The 17,981-nt window shown below is 38.6% G+C and overlaps 1 protein-coding gene and 1 long non-coding RNA gene across 4 annotated transcripts in view; one reads left to right on the forward strand and one right to left on the reverse strand.

The window, feature by feature from the left end:
- The window catches only part of Ifih1 (interferon induced with helicase C domain 1), a 50,638-nt gene that overhangs the window by 19,662 nt on the left and 12,995 nt on the right, over positions 1–17,981 (reverse strand). For 2 of the 3 annotated variants that reach the window (NM_001164477.1, NM_027835.3), the window contains 2 exons: positions 8,114–8,218; positions 1,982–2,205 (listed from right to left, as the gene is read on the reverse strand). In NM_001164477.1, the coding sequence (NP_001157949.1) occupies positions 1,982–2,205; positions 8,114–8,218 (329 nt within the window). Of the gene's footprint in view, positions 1–1,981; positions 2,206–8,113; positions 8,219–11,273; positions 11,393–17,981 lie in introns of those variants that run through there. The other variant, XM_006500187.4, reaches the window with a different exon arrangement.
- On the forward strand, positions 4,673–8,215 carry Gm39839. The gene is made up of 3 exons (XR_866370.3): positions 4,673–4,882; positions 7,305–7,482; positions 8,090–8,215. It is a non-coding gene; the product is annotated as a predicted gene, 39839 (long non-coding RNA).

The raw sequence follows: 17,981 nt of genomic DNA on the forward strand, positions 1-17,981 counted from the left end.
TGTCCTATATGTAAAGTATTCAATTTCATTAAGTTACAGATGATAAAGGAAGAAAAGAAAATAAGAAAATTTAATGAGTTATTATTAGACTTAATTTTTGAGCAAGCACATACATGCATATTCTCTCTCTCTCTCTCTCTCTCTCTCTCTCTCTCTCTCTCTCTCTCACACACACACACACACACACACACACACACACACACACACACACAGAGGGGCGGGGGAAGAGATTAGACAACTAAAATGTTAGAAAATGTTGAAATTTGTCTGAGGTCACAGTGCTAATAGGTAGGTAGAAATAGGATTTAAACTTATATTCAAAAAATGAATAAATGAAAGGTTTAGGGCAAATAAATATTAATGTTTCATTATTGCCAGAAAAGAATATAAAAATCATCTTCCCATGGTGGGTAGAAAGGTATAAAGATATGACCCTCTGTTTGGTTCTGGGAGTGCTGGATTTTTTGTTTGTTTGTTTGTTTGTTTGAGACAGGGTTTCTCTGTGTAGCCCTGGCCGTCCTGGAACTCACTTTGTAGACCAGGCTGGCCTCGAACTCAGAAATCCTCCTGCCTCTGCCTCCCAAGTGCTGGGATTAAAGGCATTGGCCACCATGCCCAGGTGAGTGCTGGATTTCAAATCCAGAGCCTTGCATCCTCTAGGCAGGAGCTCTACCACTGAGCACATGTCCAGGAGAGCAGGTCAGGCTTAGAAGGTCCACACAGGTCCATTTCAAACACGGTGATGGACACCACTCACCCTGTGGATACTGAATATGGTATTTTTAATATGGCAAAGCAGCTTCCTACAAAATGTTTTAGAATAATATAAATCTTAAAAAATTTACACAAGCAGTCTTAAAAGTCTATCGGTGTTATTTCCTTTAAACAAGTACATGATGATAAGAAAAAGGCTAATCATGAAAAGCACATTAAATTTTATTTCCTAGAATAGGAAAAAATATTATTCAGTCTACTAGTGTGTAAATTCTCTTCTATCTAAATAAAATTCAAATAAATAAATTTTGTTTACAGTGTTAATATAAAGATGATTGGAGGACCTTTACAAGATACAAATTTTCAAAGAAAAGTTCAGTAGCATTTAATGTAATACATATTAATGTTCAATTGGGTAAAAATAGTCAATTAAGTTTTCTCTATCTTTCAGTCACACTCTGCTCTATAATGTTCTGGATAAAGAGTATATACAATGTTTGGTTAAGTATTAGTGGCTAAAGATGCTTTAAAAGAAGGTAGTTGATCATCATTTTCGGGTCACACATGCTCAAAAGCGTGAGTGTGTTGAAATGGATGCTCACAGCCCTCCATTAGACAGAGCACAGGGTCTCCAATGAAGGAGCTAGAGAAGGTACCCAAGAAGCTGAAGGGGTTTGCAGTCCCATAGGAGGAACAACAATATGAACTAACCAGTATCCCCAGAGCTTCCTGGGACTAAACTACCAACCAAAGAAAACACATGGTGGGACTCATGGCTCTAGTTGCATATGTAGCAGAGGATGCCCTAATCGGTCATCAATGGGAGGAGAGGCCCTTAGTCCTGTGAAAGTTCTATGCTCTAGTATAGGGGAATGCCAGGGACAGGAAGTAGGAATGGGCTGGTTGGTGAGCAGGTGGGGGGATGGGGATAGGGGGTTTTCAGAGGGGAAACCAGGAAAGGAGAAAACATTTGAAACGTAAATAAAGAAATTATCTAATTAAAAAAAGAGCGAGTGTGCTGACAAATTAAATTTTTATATGTAAATTAGAACTATCTTGCTTAATGATCTAGTTTCATGAAAACATCAATTTTAAGGTTAATCTCTTAAATTTTAGATATATAGCTTAAGGATAAAAATGAAAATAAATGGTTTCTTTGACCTTAAACCTAATGAAATGAATCTCTGTGTGGTTTGGTGCTACAAATGTTATCATCTTCAGGCTTCAGTGAGAATGTTCATACAAGAGGGAGCACAGGAGCGTATACCTTATTGACAAGAACGATAACCTTCCCGGATTCAGATGCCTGCTTCTTCTTGTCTAAGTGATCTTTGGTGATGTAAACAGCCACTCTGGTTTTCCCACTCCCCGTGGGGAGGCAGATAATAATATTCTTCCCATCTAGAGCTGGTTGGGCCACTTCCATTTGGTAAGGCCTGAGCTGCAGTTCTGGCTCGGGGGATACTCTTTTTGTCTGGATGACACTTTCATCTGAGGGAAGAAAAACATGGAAAAGTGGCGTAAGAGAAACAGCAAAGATATGAAGGCTTGGAGGCCCAGCAAAGATACGAAGGCTTGGAAGCCCCCAAACTGCAGACAGGATTTAGATGTTTAAGGTCCTGTCCTCTGTGTTCCAAACCACTTCACTTTCTGTTTTCTGTACCAGGGAGTGTCAGGTCTGTCTTTCAGGACTGATCCAGGCTCCCTATGTTGGAGTGAATTAACAGCATAGAGGCCTTGGAAGGAGATGACTGGGGAAGAGTTGTCAAGAGAGAGCACTTCCCAGCTTGGATCACAGAAAGGATGTTGTGTGGGCTTGTAGGTTCCTATCGCTAATGCACAGGGCATCTCAGGTCTTTGCTCTGTCTCTTGTCCTCTGGGTTTCTCTTAGCCCTCCTCCCATTAAAGCAAAGTGGGCTAGAAAGGAAGGCTGATTAGTCCTCACTGCTCTCATGTCCGTTATTTTTTATTAAAAAGAAAGAAAAATAGCTGGAACTACTTCCTTAATTTGTTAAAAACATCATCTAATAACTAAATATCACAAAGCACATGAATGCTGTCATCTACTGCTATCTGGGGAACTTTAGGAGCTTCATGTAAACTGGAACATAAATTGTATGAAGTGTGCATATATATCTTCTTACAAATTATTTCTACTTACAAATCTGATATAGTGTGAGTGCTTTATAAAAAGCTGTTTTTTATTGTTTAAGGAGTAATGACAAAATATTTCTATCTATTCAGTATAAATTTTAAAATATAGTTTGGATACACAGTTGACAGAATCTGTACAAGTGGCACTTAGGACATCAAGAGCTGCTTCTGTGCTTGTGTGTGTGTGTGTGTGTGCGCGCGCGCGCCCGCATGAGGGCATGCACACATGTGTGCGTGTGCTCGTCTGTGAGGGAGAGAAACAGAGACACAGAGAAACACAGAGAGACAGAGACAGGAAAAACAGAGTCAAAGAGACAGAGAGTGTGGAGATCATTTGCGTTTGAGGCTACCAGACTAGAAAGCATATTTAGGGAACAGGAAAGCGCTACCTATACCGGCCTTTACTTAGTAATGTTTCCATCAACAGATAAAACATAATTATGCAGTTTTCAGCTAAACTGTCATCAATTTGCCATGTTGTTTTAGATTTCTATTATTATTTCCTGATATGCAGGTCTCCATACATTTGTTCTCCTGAAACCCAAATCAAAATATATTTATTACAAGTAGTTCCATAATATGCATTTTTAAAATAAAAAATGCTGACAAAGTAAGTGCTAACATAGTGATTTCATAAACGCTAGAGTAATTTTATTATGACACATATCTTGTTTTAGATATATTTTGTTCAGAAGGGACCACGTTTTCTCATCTTCTTGGCCAAGAGGAAAGGATCTAAAATGTACTGCTCACAAAGTGGAATGTAGGAAAACAAATATTATTTCAACTTAAACACCCACCTGTGCTTTACAGCATCAGAAAAGATGAGATGACCGTGCTTATCAGCCCTCCAGCACACACTGGGTGAGTGCTTACTCCCTTATCAATGGCCACAGTAAGACTAAACTAACACCATCCCATTAACTTTAAAGAACTTGCTGACAGCTCCATTTCCCGCAAACCGTTGATTCCGTTTTAGTGGGTTTTAACTTGCTGAGATAGAACTATCTGAACAGGTAGGAAAATTCACACCAAAAACCACTTAGTGAGAACCATTTACCGAGTAAGTAGGACATTTGCCTTCTACACATGAATAACCACAGATGCAATACACTTAAGCTATGGTTGGATCATCCGCTGAGTCATTCAATGTTTTTTATGAAAAAAAAAATCACACGAATCACCAGCATTTTAAATTCACTTCCCATTATATTTCTGTAAGGTTCAGATTAATTTAACGATAACATTTCTTTTCCACCAAGTGGCTTTTTTAGGTAATGAAAATTTTAATATTTCTTCTCTACTGAAAGCATGAATTACCCAACTTTTCCCAAAAGAGCAAGCTTATAATGAAAGATATATTTTAAGCAGTATCTAAATCAAGACACAGAAATCCATATCAATAAATTCTCCATTAATTTTACTCTATCAAAATTTTGGTATAGATTTAAGAATGATAAAAAATTGCATTCCTCATAGTAATTTAATTGTATATACTTTTTGGTAATAAATTTCCCACTTTGATTTTTATTTTTCTATTATATCATTTTGGTAGCAAAACTTAATTTAAAAAGAGAAAAAAGAAACCTAAGGATTTTCTCTGTCTCTCTTCCAGAAACCTAAAACCCAAGTAAAATGAATGAGCCCCCAGTGTACATGTTAGAGTCTGGAAGTGAAGAGGCCCACCATCTCCTGTGTTCTCCAAAGGTAGCTCTGCTTTGGGAAGATAACTGGATGGTTGGGTCTAGCTGCAGGAAGTCGGTAGCTGGGCTGACCTGAGGGGAATCTTTGAGTTACAGCCTGAACAACTTGCTTCCTATTAGGCTGCCAGAGAAATAAGCAAGACAATTCCCTCTCCTGCTTCTACAGTCAGGAGTGACAGGCCCTCCATGCTGGTTCTACCATGGTCGACTGTTATCCCCTAAACCACAGGCTGGAGTAATTGTTTCTTCTCCTAAGTTGTTTCTTGTCAAGTATGTGGTTAAGGGATGAGAAAAGAAGCAAATAAAGTAAGGTGGGTTTTTATTATATTATCAGAACTAAAAGGGATTAGAAGAGTCAAAGGTCTATTGCTTTTAAGGTTTGACCCCAGAATCAAAGTTATGAGGTTTCACTGCTACATGTGCCAGTAATTCATTCTGAACGCACCTATTATATGCTATTCTGCCAAAGTGAGTTTATTTCTCTTATATTTTTGGTTGTGAGCCTAGGCTCTAACAGTTGAACCACCTATCCAGCCTGAGAATTTGTTTCCCAAAGGACCTCAATATAAGAAATTGAGATAATATATAATTTACCCGATATAGCAGTCTAGGTAAATAAATGATCTTACATATTTTTGAGTCAAGACTAGGAAGTCCAGTGGGCAGCCAAGAGTTTTAAAACAGAAAAAATAGCGTGGATTTGGAGAAGAAAAATAGAGTTGGATTCGATGTGAGAAAAACATCCAAAGAAATATGCTGGGTTAGTGCTAAATATTCTGCCTGATTCTTGCCTTATCACATCTTTTGACACAAGGATGGGGAAAAAATCATCCATATAAGCAATGAAAAAAAGAGTTTCATCTTCTCTGTCACCAGAAGGAGAAAACTGGGCTGGAACCAATGAGCCATGAGCCAGCATCAGGCAAAAACGAAATGTTTCCTTTTGGTTTATTTATTTTCTTCTTTCCTCTCTCTCTGATGTAATCAATATAACCCAATTATGTAATCAATATGACCCAATTATATCATCAGTATAACCCAGATTATAATCAATTAAACCCAATAATGAAAATGGTATTTTACATAGTGTCAGGCTTTGAAATACACTGCACATTCTTTTAAAACAAAAGCCAGTTGAAGATTTTTAAATTATATTATGACATGTAAATGGTCAAAGATGCAATGAAATAGAGTTTAAATAATAATATTCTATTGGAACTACACCATGTGGCAAATTTCATTCTCACATGGATTTTGACAGCTGAGTTATTCTTGGAGAGGAAAGGTCTGCCGCTGCATGTGTTTGAAATCGACAAAGCATCCTCTTACCTATAGTGTGTAACCACGGGGGAAAAACATTCCTATTGGACAAATATTAATAGACATCTTCTCAAAATAGCAGGAGGCACATTCTCCATATCAGGTCAATATGGATTGACAAAAAGTGTCACTGCTCTGAGAAGCAATATATCTTTTTAAAACTGGGGGAAAGAGAAATCTGGTATCCTAATTAGACTATTTAAGCCCAAAAAGTACTAGCAATTACATTCTGCTACAGTATGACATGTCTGCAAAGATCACAATACAATTGCCTGTGCCACCTTTGAAGGGGGATGAATGATATGGAGATTAAGGTCCCTTGTGACATCAGCCTAAAAGGTAAAAACAATTTCAGCTCTTGCAGTATTATTCAATGAGCCAACGTGCATTTAACCTTTCAGCAATTTACCAAAAGCTCTTATTAAACGACTTCTACTTGGCTTTGGTATGCACTTAAGGGTCAAACACTTCACAAATGTTATCACTTCTCAATTTTACTGCGCACTATGCAAAAATCATTATTTGCCCCTAAACATTGGTTCATTTAGACCATGAAGGGCGTCCTTGGAAAATGCATTTGCTTTTAAAGATGTTATTTGCCTTTGAAAATGTATTTGCTTTTCAAAAGTAGGTTGCGTTCAGATTTATCATGTCTTTCATGCCACATTGAAGACTAGAAATCAGCAAATACATTTGCTAACAGCTCTAAGTAGGCAAAATGCCCTGCAAATAGAGGATGTGTTTTAGATATTTATTGAGTGAATGAATATTGTTGAAAAGCCCTTACTTAGACAAATACAAATTAGGATAGGGCAAAGCAGCTTAAAACAACCCATATGGATTGTAACTATCAGCTAGAGTATATTTAGAGTTCTAGCATCAGTGGCATACAGTAGAAGTGGTATTAAATTTAACTATTTCGCAACAAAGACAGAATGTCACATTTAATCCACACCCAGAACTTAACACTGACCGTACTGAACAGAAAAAAAAAAAACCTGACTTCTACCCCCCCCCCCTTTTTTTAAATGACAAAGTCATGACTGACATTTGGTGAACTGGCTTTCCTCACACTAACTTGTAAAGAATGCAGGAGTGCTCAGAGGGAAATATATGTATACATATATACACACACACATACATATATATAATAGAAGCATGGTCTAATCTGACTTCAAACACTTTTAAGGCAAATGAACATGCCTATGGAAAATATTTCCCCCTATTATTGATCTATAGTTCTATAAATCTGACAATGCAGAACAAATGAACCATGCAGTATTTTCTAAGTAGAAGCAATCCAATCACAAAGAAGAGTAAGTAATAAGTAATAACTTATTTCTTAATTTGTCAGTTTCCCCCTGGTCCTTAACTGGGTCATTGCCAACTCATTTTGTTTGTTAATTTTTGCAGGGCATTTTCTTCAGACTTTGAGGCTAATATTGAAAGGGGAAGAGTGGGACATCAATAACCTGTCAGCCACAGTTAAAAGATGCTAACCCTCCAGCTCTCGGAAACCACACATTCAAGAGATAGAATGAGATAATTCGCATCGATCAAGCTGGCAAGTTAGAAAGTCTAATAAGAGGAGGTATTGATAAAAATAGGGGAACGCTGGGAAGCAGGGGTTCTCACTTCCTGCGGGTGTGAGAGGCAGCCAATATGGGAGAACAGGATGGGAGATACCTACTCAAGTTTTCATTTACTGACCAAGCCCCCATGTTTGCTCTGCTACTCCCACAACCAAATCAGATCTCAGTTAGCTTTACGTGTAATTTCAAGCTAGGCTCTCGTTTTGAGAGGAGCCCTATTTATCATGTGTAGTCACATTAACTTCGTCGGCAGTGTCAATTTCCTGCCTTAGTACCTTTGACAATCCTGTAAGAGATAATTATGCCAAACTGCACAGAGGATAGGAGTGCAGTTAAATTCACACAAGCAGATCTCACAAATAGAATAGGCACCGCGAGTCTATGAAACGTGGCTTACGCCTGACCAAAAGACACACACTAGATCAGGATTAGAGTTTCCTTGTAAGACTTGAGCAAGTCATACTGTTAAAGAAAGTAAGTGGCAAAGTTCCAAAATGACTCGCTGTTGAAAAAAAATTGCCTTAATTGCATAAATCCATTAGGGAGGCTACGCACAGCCCCCGTGCGTTCCACTCTATGGTGTCTTATTTCACACTTTTTTTTCAGGTTTACACAACAGTTAGGCAGTACCTGAATCACTTCCCATGGTGCCTGAATCCCTGCCCATGTTGCTGTTATGTCCAAGACTTTCATCGAAGCAGCTGACACTTCCTTCTGCCAAACTTGTGTCTGATTCTGCAAAGGAAAACATTTTAAAATATTTAAAAAATATTTCTGAGAATAAACGTATTTTAGCTGCACACCTCTACAGCACACAGCACATACAGTTCAATGCAAGTGGGGAAGGCACACCCAAGCAAGCCTGAAGAAAAGGTAAAGAGTGTCTCCCAGGCTCCACTGAAAACATCCCGCTGTGGATCAGCAGCTACCCAGGATGACTCAAATCCCTGTTACCTACCCACAGTCCTTAGCACCCAACGGGAAAGTAAGAGTGAAGCCCTGCGCATCTGTGAGTTGAATTATGGATCTTACCTGTGCACATAAATTCTGTCTCCTGAAAAAGAATCTCTAAGCTTAAAAGCAACTTTTAAACAAAAATTAGTATATATATTAAAAAAAAACCACTGGGCTGTTTCATGTAAAAAATGATAGTGGAATGAGCAAGGTATAAAATTTAATAAAGTATACAGAGCTGCTGACCAGCTATGGAATTACCCTTCCAGAGATAAATAAACATGAATTCAAAGAGCTGAAAAGGGATCTTCTCAAAGAGAACATGACTGACGTTTGGCATTACATTCGCTAGAGTCTGTGAGTCTGGAAGTGTTTCTCTTTACTATAATTACAGGAAGCTGCCATCAACCAGAAGTATGAATGGCAAGTGTATGCCCTTCACTGGGTCCCATGGCTGCTCTCCCAGGTCAGGGTCATTCATTTTTGACACCCTCCTTTCTTCTCCAGCTCATCTCCCAAGATGTACGCTGTCTCGTTGTCAAGGATCAGAACTAACATTCAACTGAGAAATCTCAGGGCACAGGAGTTCTTGAAGCTGACTTGGAATCAGAAAGACCTGTGAAACTTGCTGCTCAGGTTGCTGGGATCCTAGGCCCCTCTTATGTAAGGTGGGTGTGGTATCAATTACCTTTTACAATTTGATATCTACTGTGCAACGCTAGACACAATATCCCGCTGGCAGGAGAGCTTCATTGAAATGAAAATCAAATGATGCTCTCCTACCTATAAAAAGGATGTGACATTCTATCTTATAATGTTCTTGTAATTAGTTCTAGTGTGTAATAGTTATACTTATAACTCATTAGGCAATTATCATTTCATTTCCAAACACTAGTAAACTATATTAAGATATCTGTAAGTTATTTAAAACTAGTATCATTATAATTCCAGTTCTAGACATATAGGCCAAAACATATCAGTGCCACATTTTCTAGCACTGAAATAGGAATAGACGAAAGCAGGTACACAGTGTATCACTGGTATATTATTGGTATATTATTGGCTTGAGAAGGAAAAGCTGTACAGTTCAAGGTTACCAGTACATTCTTCATGTTATGAGGTTACTCATTCTGAACCAGATGAATCCAGCTTCATTATGAAGGCCACTCCTTTTGAGTGTATGGTTAATGAGTTTGACAAACATTTCCCGTTCTGCCTGTAGCCACTACTACAATGACGATGTATCCATCATCCTACAAGTCCGCTCAAGCTGCTTTGCTCTCAACACTTTCTTCCTGTCCCTTGCCTGTCTCTGGTCTGGTTCCTGACTCCATGGCTTTACCCTTTCCAGAATGCCATGGTATGGTGGATTCATGCACCATACAGCCTTCCTTTAACTTAAAGGAATATTTGAGAGTCATTCACGCCTTGTGTGTATCAGTCATTCCCTGCTTTTTGTTGTTGTGCCTTTGTTCCTGTGAAGTATGTTCTTGGCATATTAGGCCTCTCCCTACAATTTGATTTAGTCCATTGACATCGAATGATAACATAGAAATTCAGCCCATGCTAATCAAACATGTGAGACATCATCGTCAAAGATTAGAAGCTGAAAAGGAAGTTGTGCAAAGACTCTCAATGGACATACATACTGTTTAAGTATATTAGCACAACATAAATACACTAATGTGAAAATACTGTGCTTATCAGTTGTCACAGATTAGCTCCGGAACTCAGATTTGAGGAATCCCTCATGATTACACGGGAAAACCTGTATATCTCACAGAGAGATTTTAAATATGGCACTTTGCAATTCCCAGAGGTATGTCTTGTTAGAAGCTCAGAGGCGAGTGTGGGATAGAACTGTCAAGTCGAAGAGCGTTTTGGGCAGATGTACTGATGAAAAGAGAATATGATTTGTAAGGGAAAGGCAAGGTGTAAAATGAGATGGGAAAATGTCATTGCAAAGATAATTCCACGTCTAGACATATAGGCCAAGATTTCTGTGGCAAAAAGTAAATTTCGACATATTTTCCATTTGTTATTTTAAATGTAGAGTTGAGAGCTGGAGTATATTAAAGTGGCCAGAAAATGCCAATAAATATAATCTAGAAATTAGGTATCGTTTCTGATACATTTTTTCAGTGAGTGTAATAGGTATGGAGATCCTATTTGACCTTTGCCTTCATTTTCCAATAATTAGCAATCAAACTATAATCTTAAGCTTATTCTCAGCATACATAAAGTCAAGAATTTTCCCCAGCTTTGTTCTAGTATATGTGAGTTTGTGGTGGAAGCTTTAAATAGAGTGAAGAGATAATTTATTGATAATTATTAATTGATAATATTAATTAGTATTGCTACTAAATACAGAGCATGGTTGATTAAGTTCATTATTTGGTTATGCAGATTTCACAATGAAATCTTGCCCAGTGGCAAAACACTGAGCTCAAAGCTTTCCCCAGATATAATGCAAATTATGATAGCCTCTTCTGCAGTAGATACCCCCATTAGCACATCAACTTTATAGGTGAGAAACAGATACTCAAAGAGGTTCAATGATTCATCCATGTCACCCAGCATCTCAGGGTTTCTTACTCACAGCAAGCACGGCTCACCAATTGAGTGCAGGAGCTCTTTAAGCTTCTGCATCCTTGGTGCTAAAGGAAATGAAGCTCACGTTAAGAAATCAATTTTGCCGCAATGTCAAATTTTCCATAAAAACTTAAACCATCTTATCTTTCCAAGAAACAAGTTAAGAGAGACGTTTGCACGTTGCTAAGATATTCTGACTCACGGATGGACACCACCAACTTTCCACCCATTCCTCCACACTCACGTCTGCACGCACATCACCAAGGGACACTTCTGTCTTCAAAGCACAAACTCATTTGCAGCAGCTCTGTTTGAGATAACTGTAGCAGCAAGGAGGCCAGAGCGCTCCATTGCTTTGTTCAAAGTGTATACAAACACCCAGCTTCTCCTTCCTCAGAAAAATAAAAAAAAATTAAATAAAATAATGTACTTTCCCAAGCAGCACATTTTTGTGCAATTTTATTTGTTCTTTCTTAGAAATAGAGTTATTAAAAAGAAAACAAATTTATCATTAAAGAAAGTCGTATATCTCCAGCAACACTAAAACTTCCTTCCCTGTAGTTTTTGTTTGAATTCAATTTAAGAAAATGTGCATGCATGTGGGCATATGCACACATGTACACATACACACACCTCCAGAAAAGCAATACCAAGAAATGATTGACCTATTATGTTACAACAACAGCAAACAATGTTTTAAGTTTATGCACCAAAATGGAATTGCTACAACTGATTTACTTAGGATTCTCTTGTTTTTGTCTTTGAATTTTTCAAGGCAGGTCAATCTGGGAGGTTCCAATATCCACAGTCATGTATGTTGCATGTTTCCTTTTAAAGAAGACACACAAATTAGAGGCTGAAGTTAGGGCTTTGCTTTGAAGAGGACAGGTGTGTTGGAGACCATTGTAGTCTCCCAGATCTGAGTTCAGCCACTGCTCACAGGTGGCTTGCTTTTATTTAAAAATATATAGTCACTTCTATAGTTTTAAATTTTATTGTCATAATGATCCTGTTAAATCAGGGACAAGAAGGGGAATAAATTCAAACTCTTGTAGAGTTGTATCAAATATTGGAATCATAGTGTTAAGTGGGTTTAATTGACTTTTACATATGTCATTTTCTTCTAAGGGAATTATCAAAGCCAACTAAAAAATAAATTTGAAAATGGCAGTCATGTCTATTAATATAGTTGTCTATATCTAATTAATTGTAAACACAGAAAGTTATACTTGTTCAATTATGAGATAGAATGGATTTTCAAAATAAGAAAAATAAAGAATAATAACTTAACAAGTAAGATAAAAACAATAGCTTTGCTTACAATGACAGTAGATCTCTAAGAGGGGCTGTAAAACCATGTCCGGGGGGGGGGGGGAGGCAAAAACTCTTCATTTTGGAAACACGTTTTGAATATCTTGGTAACAGTAAAAAAAATTACTGGAATCTAAGAAAATTTTTATTTTAACATGCTATAGACCTCAAATACTTTTAAAACATTTTAAAATTGTTTAGAAACCAAAAAAAAAAAAAAAGCAATAAAATATTGAAAGAAAAAAATAGAGAAGGGGGGGGGGTTGGCGAGTTTAAATTCATTTTCGTGCAACGTCTGCCCTCTGCTGGAATATACTAATATAGCAAGCAATGAACAATACTGTGTTTTCTTCAAGGAGCTGGGCTTCCTTAGGTAAAAACCAACTTCTTTTCCCCCCAGGTAGACTTTCTCCTAGCCTAGAAACTTTTCATTCTACAGACTCTATCTTTTCGTTCTTGCAACAATCCACCATAGCTTTACCGTGATGAAAAGTGGGTTTACATTCTTGGTGAAGAATAATACTCCCTGTTCTACTCTCTCCGGAGCTGGTAGAGACAGGGTCTACACCTCACTGGATCTCATCTCCCAGTGTAGTCTGCTTTTCTCTTACTGTGACCTTGCCTTGAACTTGAGCATCATATCCATATTTCCTCCAGTTTCGTAATCCTCCTGTCAAAGATTATCCCAAAAGCTTGAAGCACGTCCTCATGTTGGAACAGACCCAAGGCTGCTCGGACCCCTTACGCGTGCTTTCTTTCATTCTGCTAATAATACATATTTCCTTTTCTTTAGAAATAACAATCTTTTCTTTGAGAGGAAATAGATTACTTTTATTTTCAGCTCTATGTATATGGATCTACACACACACGCTCACATTTTGGTCTGTCATAGTTCGCTCTGTGTGCCAGGGAACATGTGTTCCTGCAGAATGGAGAGAAGCCACCTCCACCCACCTTGCATATTCTATCCTGGATCCAAGCTTCTAGGAAATGAGTTCCCCAAAGAGAAAAAGAAAATCTCTCTCAGAGCCACAGGCCCACATGGCCATCCACGGAGCTTCTCTCTGCTCCTGTTTATAGATGTGTGTGTGTGTGTGCACACACACACACACACACACACACAGAAATATGTCAGCTAGAATTAAATGTGAATCATTTGTGATGATGTTGGCTTAACTTGTATCATCTCGGCCTGTTAGTTATCCTTTGCGCTGGGGTCCAAACACAGAAAGAACTGATTAAAATATAGGGGTGTAAAAGCTACTATACCCACCAGAAGAGCTTGTTCCTTAACTTAATGATGAAGGCACAATGTTTTGAAGTGTGGTCAGTCACAACTGTAGACCTTGATGACCACACTAGAAGTCTTGACATTAACAGGACCGTGGACTGGAAGATGTGAACTGGAAATGCTTTAAATTCAGAGATGCCTGTTGGAAAGGCTGAAGACTCTAAGCAACCCGAACCAGACAGCAGGGAAGTACAAGTGCAGATATCATTAAGGGTGCACAGGTAATGCTCAACAACAATTCTTGCATTTCTGTCCCCTGCAACCCTGTTACATCACATTTATGACACACCACAGCTTTTGTATAACTTCCCTTACTAATGACATCCACTCAGTCTGAAATGTTATCAGTCACCCCTGTTCATAATCCCACCATAAGGCAGCCCTCCCTGGCTCAGACAAATGTCTGTCCTTCCCTCCTAGCTAAACTTCTTTGGGGTAACCTACCTTCCCACTCAAGTCTGCCTCTGAACCCTTTAACCCCTAGACTTGGGGCTTTTCTTTCCTTTCCATTGATTTTCCATGGCGTAATTACTGTTTCTTCTTGGGAGCATGTAATATCTGTTTTCTTACCAAGGTCGTATAATTTTAAGATATGAACACAATGGTTTGGTATGATCTGACCAACTCACTTCCTTCTTGCTGGGAGTCTGGCTTTCAGTCCTTTGCAACTCAGGATAGAGAAGGTAAGATCTGATAAACAAATTAAAATCTGTTATGATTCTGCTAAAAATGTTGTTTGTAGTGATAAAATAAACCAGTCTAAATTAATTTCACTGTAGAATCACACCACTCAGTTTTCATACGGATAAAAATACCTATGGCATTATCGTTGAACTCTGGATGACTGACTGTAGCCCTTTTAAGACAGCTGTGCAGTTGTGAGTCACACAATACGCTCAGTTTGAAAAGAAACATAAAATCCTTTATAAGCATTAATCACAACATATTCATATTCCTTCCTTCCCCTCCCTCTCTCTTCAAATTACTCCCTACCCTTAAATGGCCCCAGTAGCACTGCAAATTCTCAGAAGTCAATGGTAATAACTAAATTTAAGGAAATATAAAAGATAACTCACTCAATTTGAGCCAATTCTGAAACAGTAATATATTGCTACCACAGTGATCTTCCTTTAGCTTCAAATGTTGTGGCATTTATTTCTAGGTTTCTAAAAATCACTAGATTTTCTACAGGATAGTGATATGGAATGTTATTCTGATCCTTAAGTGCAAGGATAAATTTTGTGACACTTTCACAGAAATAAGTATAGACCAAGCCTAAGATTGGTCTTTGGTCTATGAAAAGGAAAACAACAACAAAAACAAAAACAAAAAACAAAAAACAAAATAACAAAACAAAACAACAATAACAAAAAGTGCTGTGACAGATTGGACCAGGGAGAAAGAGGCTGTTTTATAAAGGTCAATTTTTAAAACCCCTCCTACAGAACATGATCTATGCAAAATATATCCACAATATATTCCAAAGCATAATGTCACCGGATAAACCTAAGGAGTTGAACATATGGGGGAATGAAAAAGAAGGTATTACAGTCTGAAAACAAGCAGGTTGGTGAGCTCATTAGCTGGGGTAGAATTTTAAAATCTTCACGTGAACGAATATATAAATCAAAATATACACATGCGTGCTGGGTCATGGGCCCTATGTATTCACACATGGCTAGTTACATTATCATTTTTCACTCTTGGAGAAATCCTTTCTCTTTATAAATGTCAAAGCGCCCTCTGCTGATCATTCTGAGGTACTTGCATTTCTAGAGTCCAAACAAGGTGCTCTAATGGATCCAGAAGAGAAGCTTCCGGGTTTGTTGTTATGCAGTGTTACATAAAAGTGTTTCTTCCAAACTCAATAGCATTTCCCTTGTTTGAAATCTCATTTACTACACTTTTGTTTTACCACGGCACTTTATTTCCTAAATGTAATAATAAAATCTCCAAGTTAAAAGGTAACTACTCACTTGTTTTGACAAAGCAATAACAGATATTTAGAAATGACTCTAACTTTTCTGGAAATGTACAGAATTAAAATAACCCATAGAATGGGTTAAGTCCCTTTGGAGTCTTCCATGTGAATATGGTCTAAGAAAACATCAAAATTCTGTGATATTTTCTTGTTCTAAAATCTCCAGTGACTTCAGAAGGCAGAAGAGGCATCTACATCCCGACAGCCACATTAACAGTTCTAAAATGCGCAGTTGCTGTTTAGAAGTCACTGTGTCAATTTGGGAAAGGCAATGCTTTAAAGAAAACTTTGGTTTATTTTAATTAATAACTACATTTTAAGGGGGGATAGCATCTCTCTTAAACATTTTTCTTTATTTGTGAGAATTTCATACATGTCTTCAATAAAATCATCAATAGACCCCCATTTTCCTCCTCCTGCTTCCCCTAAGCCCCCCACATTTCCCGCAATGTGTCTCCTACCCTACTTCACGTGTGTGTAATCCCAGTCAATTCTGAATGATGAATGAGCGGAGAAGAAGAGATGCCAACACCCCACGTGTGCTGAGAGGGTGAAATGGCCATCTAGAACCTTCCACAGGAGAATTCTAGTCTGTCACCCTTAGAAGGAAGGATAAATGTCATTAAAGATGGGCTCCCGTGCGAGCCACTGCGGTGACTGGCGAGGTGTGAAGGAGTTAGAAGGCTGTAAAAGTGACTCCGAAAGGATCTTCATGGAAAAGCTACTTACATCTAAGGGGCTTAAATGCAACAAACTACCATAAACTAAAAGACATGCTAGCGGGTTCAGCAAGATAATAAGAAATATCCTGACATAAGTTACAAACTTCTCTTTCCTTTTATTACTGCATATTTTTTTTTTAAAAATCCAAGTTTACAAAACGCATGCAGCTTAGGAAACAATATTTGTTGTTGTTGCTGCTGCTGTTGTTACTTCTAACAACTACTAGGGGTATTAGCCCATCTTGCTAGAACACAAAATAAACACACAATATCTTTATCAATAAGCTGTGCATGTCATTCAAATAGATACCAGAACCTATGGCATGCTTCCGCAAATATTTTCACTGTTAACACTAAGAACGACTAGACAGGCAAAATCCTCTATTAAATTTAGCAATAAGTATTGTGAGCCAAGTAACTCCATGGGTGGGATACAGAGATGAGTGGCAGAGCACTTGCCCAGCAGGAGAGAGGCCATAAATCCAGTCATCAGCATTTATCAGCAGCTGCACCTAAAGCAACCCTCTGGTGGAAAGGCATCATGTCGTCACAAACAAGCAACCCTCCATCATGGGCTTGGAAAAGCTCAGGACGGGACTAACCTATTCACAGATGCAGACACTGGAAGACTCTGAAAGGTCAGAGGGTTCCTGTGAGCCTGACGGGCTTCTAGAAGCCTGTCCAGCTTACTATACGAGCTCACTCTCTAACCGGTATTTGAGTATTTTGCACTAAGCTTAGCCCTAAGGTGCATTGTATGGCCAACCTCACAGAGTGGGAAGCTGCCCGGGCGTTCTTCTGAGTTTCTCACTGTGTGTACAGGATTAACCAGGAGCTCTGGTACAGGAAGAAAGATTATGAGGTTTTTCTGGGTTTTTTTGTTTATTTCTTTGTTTTTCTTAAGTAAAAGAAGTGAAGGAAGGGAAGGGAGACAGAGAAGCCTTCCCCTACACTGGGGCACCGTCACAGGACCAAGGGCCTCTCCTCCCACTGATGCCCAACAAGGCCATCCTCTGCTCCATATGCGGCTGGAGCCAAGGGTCCCTCCATGTGTACTCTTCGGTTTAATCCCTGGGAGCTCTGGGGGGAGGGGTCTGGCTGGTTAATATCGGTAAAAGCATAAAGAAACTAACAAGAAAAACACAGCCCCTGCCATTTCTATCCACTATGGCCATCACAATGACCCATATTTTCTCACAGGGTCCATACTAAACTTAAGAAAATAAATCCTTATTAAAAAAATAGAGAAATTTAAAAATCTGGCCTTCAATTTCACGCATTATCTTCAATTTCATTAAACCCAGGCTAGACAACTGCATGCTGATGGGATGGCTGTGTGAGATGCAGGCTCATCTCCCAACCTCAGTTCACACAACAGCTCTTACTGGTGTGGGTTTATAGGATGCTCAGTGACGCCCAACAACACCAGGTAGCACACAAAGACTGGTATATCACAAGTCCCCTCATCTGGATGTGGCTGTGCTATGGAATCAAGGTTTCTGAAGGAAGGTACAGCTCAGGCACTCACTTACTCAAGAGGACAGAGCCTATAGCATTCAGGTCTAAATACTTTACTAGTCCAAGCCTTAAACCCTTGCTGCTGCATGTTTGCCTAGAGCCATGGGCAGCAGGTGCCTGTGACCTTGT

Source organism: Mus musculus, chromosome 2 (genome assembly GCF_000001635.26).
Source record: "Mus musculus strain C57BL/6J chromosome 2, GRCm38.p6 C57BL/6J".
Taxonomy (NCBI): Eukaryota; Metazoa; Chordata; class Mammalia; order Rodentia; family Muridae; genus Mus; species Mus musculus.